Raw genomic sequence first — 12,806 nt, 5'->3', positions numbered from 1 at the left:
TGATATGATTTTATGTAATAGGGCAATGTAAAAAGTAGTACATCACTGTAAAAGGAAGGAAAATGGTGGGACTTGGAGGGCATTAATCAGAGAAACCGCCAAAATGCTAATGCTTACTTTGGGAGAGCTGCAGAGATTCAAGCTTAGGTGAGAGGATATGTTGACCCAACAAATCTGGGCTTTTTGGAAGAGTAAAGCCATTATTGAAAGGAAGCCATGAAACATTTGCCAAAAGCCATGCACAGCAAACAAGAAGTCTGGTCAGATGGAACAAACTAATACTGATGGTCACCCTGAACACACCGTCCCTAAGGTGAAACATGGTGGTGTTGGCATTTTGCTGTGGACTTGTTCTTCAGTTGGGGCAACTGTTTCAGAGTTGAATGGTTGGAGCTACTATGTATTAGAGGCTGCAGAACACTTAAAACTGAGGTTCTCTATTCAGCACAACAATAACCGTAAATATGCAGAGTTACAATGAAATGGTTCAGATCAGTCTATATTCATTTGTTTGATAGCAAAGCAAACCCATATCCAATTGACAATTTGTTGCCTGACTATAAAATTAATGTTCACAGATGGTATCCATTCAATCCAACTCAGCTTGAGCTGTTTTACAAAAAAGAATGGGCTAAAATGCACAGTAAAGCCCTTTTTTGTGTGAGGTGGCTTACCACATACTATCCAAATATAATACATTGAAGTTACTGATTATAATTTAACAAAATGTGAAACAAAATGTCAAGGGAATGAATATTTGTGTGAGGCAGTGTAGGTCAGCCATAGCATTATAACAACTGACAAGCTTATCTTTTAAACTAACTGAATGTTAGAAAAACTCTAATAGTCACATGTGCTGCTTTGCTACCTAACTAAATACTTGAGAAGAACAGTCACATAAAGATGTCTACACATCTTCCTCAATGTTTGAAGTTATAGTATCGTAGGGGTGGTTTTAACAGGAATATATGTTGGATAAATAGTGGATAAATGTGTTTCCATTTTTTTAAATATTTTTAAAGGTGACTGTGACTACAATTGGCTATGGAGACAAAGTGCCACAAACCTGGATTGGAAAGACCATTGCATCTTGCTTCTCAGTGTTTGCCATCTCTTTTTTTGCGCTGCCGGCGGTAAGTGGATGCACTCAGTGTGTTTTGTTTGTTTTGTCAAAATGCATATTATGGAAATCTTCATTTTGAGGGTTTAGTAGTTAAATCACTGTAAGCCATGAGCCATAATTATGGAGATAAGAAAACTGAGTACAACAGACAACACAGCTAACAAACTATCAACAGTGTAACCGTCTGTCAGGGATGGATTCCCTATTCCACCGACAGATGACAACATAAAAGCCATGAGTCAAAATAATTTACATGCGACTGAGGTTCACAGGTGCTGTGTTTCCCTGAGACTCATAAGTCACTAAATTATAGACTCCCAGGCATGTCAATCAAGCCAGCTATGCTCCCAAACATTTCTCTGTTTGCTCTCTATATCACTGATCAGAAGAAATTTACCTGGGGAAAAGTGTATTGTTTAAAATTGGAGGCAGTGTTTCAGAGATATTTCATGTAAACACACATTGCCTTTTTATTTTGTAAAAACACACAAAGGTCTATAGAATTATGTCAATCATAAATTCTATTTATTATTGACGGGTCTGTGACTGCAGACAGACAGAAATTAGCTGTATAGCACAGCCATGTTTCTTAATCCTAGGATTTTCTATCCAAGACACTTTCTGGTTGTATCTACAGCATTTACAATAATTGTTGAAGATGCCAGGTTATCCACACACACACAGAAGAATCACGCAAATTAACAAACAAATGAAGTCATGGTTAAAAACTTAAATGACTTGAGGAATAAGTATGGAACATTGTAAGAAAATTATTTGCAAAAAGCTAGGAAACAATATAGAAATTATTCCTCCTGCTATGTGCAAATCAATATCAGATGCTTTGATATTAACTAATGGCCTGTAAAGAGGTTTCTTCTTTGCAGAGTAATGCACACAGTAATACAACTAATGAATGCAATTAGACATACTCAAAAATGTACATGTACTTGTAATTCTTACTGTTGATAATTGTTACATATTTATTTATAAACTTTTGAATGTTCCAGTGCTAGTGTTGGAACAATAACCTAAAAGTGGAAAGAACATAATTTCACCATTACCCAGCAACCACAAGATGACCCTCTTAGGATTTGTAAAGAGGAGTCACAAGGATAATCAAAAAGCAGACCAAGAGCCAGAAACCACTCAGAGCAATTAGAAATGTTCTCTTGAAAGCCATTAGTAATGCCCTCAACCGCAGTGGCTTTTATGCACACTCACTGCAAAAGACTCCACTGCTGACGGAAAAGCATGATCAAGCCTTTTTTAAGTTTGCTGCTGAAGATTTAGACAAGACAGTGAAAAACTGGAAGAATATAGTTTGATAAAATGAGGGCCAAATTTAAATCTTTGGATCTCTTTCTAAACTCCACTTTGTAGAAGGAATAGTTTCTCCCCAGCACCCCAAAGACACTTAGTCAAAAGTTAAGCTCAGAGTAGCGAACATCATGGTGTGGGCTGTCTTACAGTATAAAAATATAATATACTGACACACTGCATATAAATGAAGGAAGGAAGAATGGGGAAATGTACCTGGACAGTCTCGACTTGAATCTGAATATGAAGCAAGTGTGGATTTCAAACTAAGACAATAGTCCCAAGCACACAGCCAAGGAAATTCTCAATTGGTTTCAAAAAAAGAAAGTAAAAGTGCTAGAATGACCTAGTCAATCACCTGATTTGTATGTAATTGAAAATCTATTGAAAGAACCGATGCTCTGTTTGTGTATAAAGTACCTACTGAACATTCAAGATCTGAAAATAGCTTATCTGAACAAATGGTTAAAAAATCACACCTATGCAATGCATGTGAGTAGTTTGGAATTAGTTATTACCAAGAGAGACTTTCCCACAAAGGATTCAATACATTTCTGCAAATGTGTTTCATACTTATTCCTTTTGTCTTTGCAAATTCTTACCTATGACTTGAGGACTACGTTCCTTTGATTTCTTTGTATGTGTGGAATGCTTGGCCCGTTAGCAAAATCTGGTGAGTTCAATATCAATGGCCCCATTCAAAATATTTAAAGGTGTTCAATACTTATTTTAACAGCTATATCTTAATTGAGTGTCTTTACATGCATAATTGTGCGGGTTGTTTTCTGTTGAGCTTTTCATACTTTTGTGGTGAAGAGACAAAAAGCAAAGCAGACAAAATTGTTTGTTTCTTCGAGATAATGCAAATAAGAACAAACATTTATTGCAAGAAGGTGTTGCTTCTTTATGTATAGAGAACTGACAATCTGGTGTTTATAATAAAACTTGCTCAGTTAGTTTAGCAGCAGAATAGCAGGGGCAGGAGTACCCCCAGTTTTCTGTCACAATTTGCATGGTTCAGGAGCATTTCACACATTGCATGCAACAGCCCAGTTCGAAGAGAGGGTAGATTAAAAAAGTTATTATTTTTACCTCTGCCTTCCTCCCTCACTGTTGGATGGAGTAAAGGGGAGTCAGGTTTAACCTAAACCGGCTCAGTTATGGTTGAGGTGCAAACAGATCCTCCGTTTCTGCAACCTGTGCGACCCCTTCTTTTTTCCAATGGTTATAATCAGTCTGACAGAGAGGTACCCCTAATCCTTGTGGTTTTTTGTATAACAATGGCCACCAGTTGGCTTTAGATGGACAAACTTGATCCGTTTATTATTTTACTTAGTACCCCTACACATAGTCCATTCTAAAATGCCCAAACTTTAACACTCAGTAGTTTATTCTAACCTCCCCAAAAACCCCGCACTACTACAAACCCTTTGTGAAGTGCCTTGAGATGACTTGTGTTGTGAGTTGGCGCTATATAAATAAAACTGAATTGAATTGATATTGAAAAATCTGATATGGATTTAAAAGCCTCATATGTATTCTAAGGGGTTCTGAATAGTTGCCCTAAAATGTAGGGTCTGCAGTTATCAAAAAATGACAATGACAACTATCCTATCCTCGTAGTTGTTGTTTCAAACATTTAGAAAATACAAAATACTACTATAAATTGTTTTTTATTGATTTAAAAAAATATATACATAAATATGTTGAAAAGACACATTTGCCTAAATAAATGTCACCGGCAGTTTATTAAGTCCCTGCCAAGTCTCTAAAGTGGAAAAAAAAACTATAATAATATATAGACAATGCACTTTATGTGTTCCTTTTTTTGTTTTAACCTTCAGAATCAAGATCAGAAATTGCGATTTCACTATAATGTTTTTTTTTTTTAAGGAAATCAGAGACTAGGAGACTGAATTTTTGTTTTTTTTAATAAAATTCTAATCTTTTCTCAATTTTTGGCTCACATCCATGCCCACATTTGTGGAATTAAAATGGAAGTAATTAGAAGAAGAAAAAAAAAAAACTACACTTTGTTGTTGCTGTTGTTTACAGGGAATTTTAGGCTCTGGCTTTGCCCTGAAGGTGCAGCAAAAGCAAAGACAGAAACACTTCAACAGACAGATCCCTGCGGCTGCCTGTCTCATACAGGTATTTAAGAAAAGAAAACTCAAAGGGAACCTCAGAAAAGCTGGGGGACTGAAGGGTCTCAGAGCCCAGCGTTAATTATTGAGACCGAACGTTCATGCATCTTTTTCTGTCTTTTTTAAAATTTAGTCAGTGCATCCTTTCTCTCCAATAAAATTCTATTTTCATGCCTCTACAGACATCATGGAGATGTTTCGCAGTGGATAACTTTGATTCTGCTACATTCAAGCTGTTTTTGAGAAAGAAATCCAACATTCCTCTGTCCAGCCCCAAGCAGAAAAAATTGGTGGGTAATCATTTTAAGGATTTCACTCCTCTATTTTCAAATACAAGAAGTAGTTTGAAGGGAATAGCCCCGTAATATTGTGAATTAAGACGAGTTCAAGTGTGAAGGTGTATTTTTCTTCTTTTGGCAGAATGTTTTTATTTTTCTTTATTAATATTTTTCTGTGCTGTGGAATAAGATAAAGAAATAGGACAGCTTGTGCAGCACCATCACCAACTACATTACAGAGACTTCAGGGGCTTGAATGAAAATACTGCGTAACTCAAATCCCTTGATACTCTTCAAACTGTGTCACCCATGCATTTCTTGTGGCTTGGATTAAAAAAAAATCATACTGGATTATGCTGATGACTCCTGACATTTAATTATTTTTCTTGAGGTAGGTGCATTTAATATGGAACAAGGTTTGTATAGGTTTTTAAAAGCACAGAGAAACGACCTTCCCATATAAATTTGTTCTGGTTTTGCTTTTTTATGTCTTACTTGCATGTTTCAGATCGTCAAACATATTGTATTATCAGATAAAGACACAAATAAATAAAGTTTAAAGATTTTTGATCCATTTAAGTGAAAAAAGGGTGTCAAAACCAACCTAGCCTAATGTGAAAAGGTGACTGCCCCTAAACCTATTAACTGGTTGTACCAAATGCTGCATTTCAATTGGATTTAAGTTTGGATTTGGAGTAGGCCAGGTCTGGCAGTAATCAGGCCTGGGTGTGGCTAGTGTAATTGAACTCAGCTTTCCAAGGTGGAGATTCCTTTTTCACACATGGCCAGGTATTGCTTGGATAACATTAAATAAATTAAATCAACATTTGAAAACTGCTTTTTCTATTTACTCGGCTTATTCTTGACTGACAATAAAATTAGTTGAATGATCTGAAGCATTTGTTATAATAAACCATCTAATTTTTCATTGCTTGCTTTGCCACTGAGCTTCTTTCTTACAAAGCTATTTTTCATATTCACAGCTATATGGTCACATACTGATCGGCCATGATATTATGCCTTGCCTTCTTTTTGTGACCAAGATTGCTCTGACCTGCAATGATGTGGAAAAAAAGATCTGGATGTGTCATATATGGTTTGGTGCTGTAGATCTCTTAGGCCTGGGGGTGGTTGGGTGGGTACTTGTGGATGGCTTATTTCCAACATACAATATGCCATTAGATCCCATCAGACTGAGCCATTAAGCAGTTTTTCATGGCCCATTGATGTCCTGCTGAAAAGGACAGGTAGGGGGCTACCACTGCTTCAGGCAAATACTGTAAATGTAGGGGGTGCCAAAAGAACATTGCACTGTAACAAGATGTGCAAGGCTACTCACTTTAAGTGTCAGTTGTGGTAATTTTGTGGCTTATGTACTTGGCTTTGAGCTTTTTTCAGATGTTGTCACTTTGTGGTGACTGTTTTCATTCCAAGGGTCAACGCTGTCACAACTACGTGTGCAAAATGACAAAATAACATTTTCTGACGTCAGCTCTGTTTTTCTGTTATGTCATTTGAGTGTCACAAAAACAGTTTTTTTATTTGTGCAGGTGAAGATGAGAAGGAAGTTGAAGATTACTGACAGGGACAATGGTCCAGCTTCTCCCACAGTCCCCAGCATCACCTGTGACTCTGTGTTTGACAGCGGAAGGGAGCTAAGTTCAGATGTTTACAGCACTGTTGGCACAGGTACTAATGGAGAACAAAGAAAACATTGAGGTTACACCACAACTTCTGAACAACTGTTGTGCTCCAATGAAATTTCAGAACCATCGTTATTTATTTGAGACAATTTATTGATGGAAACCTAATGCTTTGACAAAGAATTGCAATTCTATGTTTAATAATTTTACTGTAATATACAGTCTATATTAAAAGTCTACACACCTCTGATAAAGCATGTTTTTGTGATGTAGAAATTAAACTAACAAATTATTTCAGAGCTTTTTCCACCTTTAGATTGAATCATCCATCCATCCATTCATCCATCCATCCATCCATCCATCCATCCATCACATAAGACAAGACAAACACACACACACAAGACAAACAACCATGCCAGCACACACTCGTACCAAAGAGTAATTTAGAGAAACCAAATAACCTAATCTATGGGAGGAAGCAATAATATCTGGTGAGAACCCACACATGCATGTAGAGAACATGCAAACTCTTGGACCGATGACTTTCTTGCTGCAGGCAACTATTCTGGAATGTTGTAATTCTGGGCTGCACCATCATGCTGCCCTGAACTATAAATGGGAAAAACTCAATGAAAAAATAAAAATAAAAACTAAAATATTTTAGGGGGAAAATTATCTATAAAAAAACTAGAATAATGTGTTTGCATAAGTGTGCACACTCTTATGACATTGTATGTGTTCAATAAACCACCACATTCAAATTCATGTTAAATAGCAAACAGTACAAACCTGTCATCTTTTAATGTGCTCCTGATGAAGTTCAAATGTTCTCTTAGGCCTTCCTGGAATTTTTGAAGTCACATCTCATAGCACAAGACATGGTCCAAAGAGAGCTTCGAAAGCATCAATGGGATTTCTTTGTCAACAAGAGTGTTATTAAAGAATCTCCAAGATATTAGATATAGCATAGAACACAGTGAAGACTGTGTTCTGTGACAACCAATTCTTCTTGTTGTCCCTCCAAAACTGATGAAAAAAATGAATAAGGATGGTCAGGTAGGCTGTCAAGAGACCTGTGGCAACATTAATAGAGATGCAGCAATTTCTGGCAGCTTACTGAAGTTATTATACAGATAAGCCCAAATGTATTCATACCCCTGCCGATTTTTGTTTAAAGCAAATGTTTAAAGAAATGTTAACGTTTTGAAGTAATCCAACCAGAGTCCCAAGTTGAGTCTGATTAAATTTATATGGAGCTAGCGTGATGGAAACAAGACCTTCTAATGTCAAAAACCTAAAGTTCACCACCAAAAATAAATCATAGAAACAAAACTGTGGAAATCCGAGTCAAACCACTTGGTTAAATGTAAATAATTTTCTAATCAAATTCTACTGAGATATAGATAATTTTGGGCTTAACTCTGCCACTTGCTGTGGAGTAGTGTGGCTAAAAATAACTCCTTTTTTATATTTGTACTACTAGTGGCCTCTATTGTAAGTTTCAATGGCTGCATCGATGACTGTTGCCTCCGTTGATCACCTTTTACCCCTGTGCCACCACCACGCCCCAGGCAAAACGAAACCCTTTTCTCTTAGACAAACTTACAAGCCCACCTACATTTATCAGAAACACCTTTTTGAACACTACCAAAATATGCAATGCACTGATAAAACCAAAGTCAAATTTTTTGACCAAAATAAATATATATATATATGTTTGGGACCAAATTAAAACAGCACCTCACCAAGAGAACACCAAACCCACAGCAAAGCATGATGGTGGCAGCTTGATGTTTTAGGGTTATATCTACAGTTGGAGCTGGAGCCCTAGTCAATCTGGAGGAAATTATAAACATTTCCAAACATCATTCAACATTGGCACAAACCTTTAGGCTTTTGATACCAGCTAAATATGAAGAGGAACCTTATCTTTCAGCTCATCAATGACCCAACGACCCAAAGTATACAAATACTCTTCTTATTTGCTGAGAAGAGTGGGAAATACTGCTAAGTCAAATTCTGGTATGCTGATAGACTTCTGAATAAATAGAGTAATGTCATAAAATCAAAAGGAGCTTTACCAATGTATTAGTTTAAGGGTGTGCACACTTATACAACCAAGTTATTATGATATTTTAACAGGAGTCTGGGAGGTCTTTTATCCACTGTGAAGTAGCATGTGAATCATTCATCCCACTTGCTGTTATTAAGATTTTGAAAAGAATGTATCAGACATTAATAAATGCAGTTTTAGTTTTCTTTTAAAGAAAGACTGTACTTGTGGGTAATAATTTTGGTTCATAATGAGATATCTCAGAAACTATTAAATAAATTAGACATTTTAAACAACTCCTAAGAGGAAAAGTTTACAAATCATGTTTAACCAAGTTATTCTGATTCTCTCTCCTGACTCTTAAAACTGCCTGACAATCAGTACATTATTAATTGTAGTATCTCTGAAAACATGAGTGCAGTCCTTAGTAATGTATGATACACAAAAGTAATATATAAATCACCTGTACATGAGTGTGCATTGTTGTTTGTCTCTCTCAGTGTACCCTGCCTCTTCCCTGTATAGTAGTCACAATATGTTCCATTTTACCAAGGATAAAGCTGCTACAAAAACAGCTTCACCCCTTTTATTCTATCTCATAAACACATCAATGTAAAACACATCTATCTAAATAAAGCTAAAAAAAGGTGTATAAAACATAAACTAAAAATTATTTATTTGATAATTTACACTTCATATGTTATATATCTTTTATCAACAAACACTTCTTTTTTTGCTGTTCCCCCTCTCGGTAGTGTGACACAAAGACATATTTACCACTGAGTTGCCTCAACTCTATTCTTTAACTTTATTGACAACATTTAGAAAATAACCTAATACTATTTGCTGCTGTTCTGAAAGTGAAATGTTTTCCCCATTCCTGTTTGACATAGGGTTCTGGATTACTTTGTCTTTTTAACTCAAAAAGTATTTGTTTTAAAAAGGTAAAGTTTGAGGCAAAGTTTGCTAGACTCTATCCACTGTATGTAAGAGATGGATGATCACTCCTATCATGTTTTAAAGAAGTTATCCTCCTTTTTTAAAACATCCAAGTAGTAAAATGAAATGTCACCTTTATTATTTACAAACCCACACACAGGGAATTAATGGATGGGTCTTTTCACAGAGTAACAAACTAAGACATTAGAGGGGACCATCTGTTTCAAAAGCGGATACATATAGATACTTTTAGCACATCGATAGCATGTACCACCTAATTGGATAGTGCTTTTTGTGGTGCCTAGTTAGATGGCCTTTTTCTTTTATACCAGGCTCTAACATGAAAAGCTGCTTAGATGTCTGACTGCAGCACCAACAGCGTGAAACTCTGCAAATGTTTTTTTCTTTGCACTCAGTTCTCGGTGAAACAATAGAATTTAATATTCCCTGTTGTACAGATGTATATGCATGTCTACTCGCTGAATGTTTGCAGTGAATCAATGTCTTTGATTAGAAGCCACATTGATGCAAGAGGTTAGACTGCATGTCTAACAGTATAGCATACTGCTTTTAACTGTAAAGCATTTTCTAAATTGCCACCTCTGTGTGGATGGATGCTGACTAGACATGTATCAGCTTTCCATGGCTCTCTGCTAGTATTACCATTTTGGGATGTTTTCTACAATATTTTTTGTTTAATTGGAACATTGATTTCTGTAATTTCACATTCTGTCAGTTGTCAAGATACAAAACTGGTAGATCTGCCTTGTCCAAAAGATTATATGAATAAAGTAATAAATGGTCAATATTAAAACTTTATATTTTTTTAGCTACGGTAACAAATTATGCTTAGTTTTACCTCATTAATATTTCCAATTAAGTTAATTTTGTGTAAATTTTGGCTCAATAAAGATTTATGAAATGTGCCCATTTTATCATTGGCATGTTTTCTTTTATCACTACAACTGTAAAGAGAATTGATGATGTGTTTATTTAACACACCTTGTTTTTCTATCCACGCCACTCTGTAACTTGCTCTTTGATAAATGTAGTTCTAAATCACTCATTCAGTTTTCTGCCCATTCTCTTACTTTCTTCTTTCCTCACATTTGCTTCACACTTGCTGTTTTGTCTGTGCATCTCATTTGGCAGGAAAGCAGACACTCGGAGGATGTGGTGAGCTGCTGTTAGTGTCCATGTTCATGCACATGTCCTCTGTTCAAGCACTTTTCATTCTTTCTGTTCTAACTGCAGTCCCTTTTCTTAATTGTATTATCAATTTAAAATAAAAAAGTGTTGCAAATACTATGTTTTTTAAAACAATATAGTTGAAGTCATGTTCATGTTTGTGTGTGCCTTAGATCGCCAGCATTCATGGACATCTTTGTCTTCTCTGCAGTTCAGCTCACCACCCACAGGTAACTTTGTGTATTTCTGAACATTGCTTTCACTTCTATTATTATCAATGAGACTTCTGTGGATATCTTGAGTAACTTGTAGAAATGGGTTGGTGGGTTTACTTGACCCATAACTGAATGTTTGTATTTATTTCTCAGATTTATTAACAAACTTTGCCTGTGAAGGACTATTACACAAGCTCTCGACATCAGCTTCTGCAGTTTTCTTGACTCCATAAATGAGAACATAAATCTGCTTGTCAGAGCATGTTAAATTACATTTGTTTTAGCAATCAGCACAAAGACCCTTCCATATCAGACCCAGCAGAGGCACTTCACACCATTTTTGTCTTCACACATCATAATCACGAACCTGTTGTATCACACTTCTTTAACTGGTGATTTTGCTCTTAGTTGAATAATCAATGTGTTTGCAGTCTTCCTAGCAACAGTCAGAGCTCTGCATTAATTAATAGTTCACTAATTATTGTGGGGTTTTATTTCATACAATAATTACATTCCCACGTGACCAATTATTGTGATAAAACTGGTTTATGTTAGGTTTCATCAAAGAGACAGTAGGGTTTCTCAGCAATACCGCACCCTTGAGACATACAGGCTTAGTGTTTAGGAGGAAAATAAGCTGCGAAAAACATTACTTTTTCATTCTTTGACTCAAAACATTCCTAGAAGATTACCTTTTAAATTAAATAAAGTTTCTGAGAAAAACAAAACAAATCACACTAAATTCATATTTTTGGCTGTGAACATTTCTGCAGTGAGCTTGCAGAGAAGCTTTTGATGAAAATATTGAGCTTGGCTTAAGGTCTAGTATCCATGATTTGCTGTTATCTCAAAGTTCACAAAGCAAATTGAAAATAGCTGAATAGTGTCCATCTACTGCTAAAATGTGGTGGCTGTGAAAGATGCAGAAAAAGAAAAAAAGTGAAAGAACCACTTAAGAGTAAGTGTTCTTTTTCTTCTGGGCTACTGCAGTCATGTGGTGCAGCATGGCAAAAGGCCAAGGAGTGAAGGCATCATGCAAACAATATTTTTTACACAATTTTACATAAACAGTATTAGAATAGTGTATTCATCTATAAATCTTACACACATGTATTATGTGGCAGTTTTTGGAATATGTTTGGTATCTAAATCATAAGAGTAAATTAGCTAATGTTTAGCATACTTTGCTATTGAATAAAATGAAGTGAAACTCTTAAGTGCTTTCCAAAAACCCTCTTATATCTAAGAGCTATATCAGGTAAAAAAAACAAAAACATCAATTTCTGGCATTTATTCATGGTAAATAGCATAGACACTTGAAAATAGGTTTAGCTTTAGGTTTGTTCTTGAAAGCTATAAGATCTCTAAAAAAGTTCCTCTTGCTCAGTTTGAGGTACATTCATGAAATCAGTTTTTAACTAACAGAGCCTATCTTGATGGGATACATGATATCATACACTCAATCAAATACCATATTTGAAATGACAGAATAGTTCCTAGACACAACCAAACTAGAAGAGACCTGGGGAAAATTCCAGAACCATCAAGCATCTTTAGCAGATCCATTCAGAAAATCTAATTACTGTGAAAACCAGGCATCAGAAGATTACAGGAGATATTTTTGTATGGTGGCTTTCCCCTTGTTGAATTATAACTATATTGTGAATATTCTTTATATATATTTAAGATTTCAGGGTTTTTTATGTATTTATTTGTCTTTCAGTACTTGTTGATGGTATTTTCTTTTTGGATGCTGTTTGTACTTTTCTTTTTGCTAAAATATTTATTTTTTTAAATCTTACATTGTGATGCATTATATAATTAAAGTATAATGATAATTACAATAATAATCATTATTATTATTGACTATTACCACACCTAAAACCTCCCTTTAGTATGGAATGAT

The 12,806-nt window shown here is 35.5% G+C and overlaps 1 protein-coding gene across 1 annotated transcript in view; it reads left to right on the top strand.

Annotated features, from left to right (window-relative positions):
- kcnq1.1 (potassium voltage-gated channel, KQT-like subfamily, member 1.1) overlaps positions 1-12,806 on the top strand; it is a 79,853-nt gene that overhangs the window by 51,267 nt on the left and 15,780 nt on the right. The window contains exons 7-11 of the mRNA XM_047363675.1: positions 1,023-1,133; positions 4,496-4,591; positions 4,767-4,874; positions 6,413-6,551; positions 10,859-10,915. Of these exons, the coding sequence (XP_047219631.1) occupies positions 1,023-1,133; positions 4,496-4,591; positions 4,767-4,874; positions 6,413-6,551; positions 10,859-10,915 (511 nt within the window). The remainder of the gene's footprint in view (positions 1-1,022; positions 1,134-4,495; positions 4,592-4,766; positions 4,875-6,412; positions 6,552-10,858; positions 10,916-12,806) is intronic.

Source organism: Girardinichthys multiradiatus, chromosome 4 (genome assembly GCF_021462225.1).
Source record: "Girardinichthys multiradiatus isolate DD_20200921_A chromosome 4, DD_fGirMul_XY1, whole genome shotgun sequence".
In the NCBI taxonomy this organism is placed as follows: domain Eukaryota; kingdom Metazoa; phylum Chordata; class Actinopteri; order Cyprinodontiformes; family Goodeidae; genus Girardinichthys; species Girardinichthys multiradiatus.
This window is presented reverse-complemented; position numbering and strand designations above follow the sequence as displayed.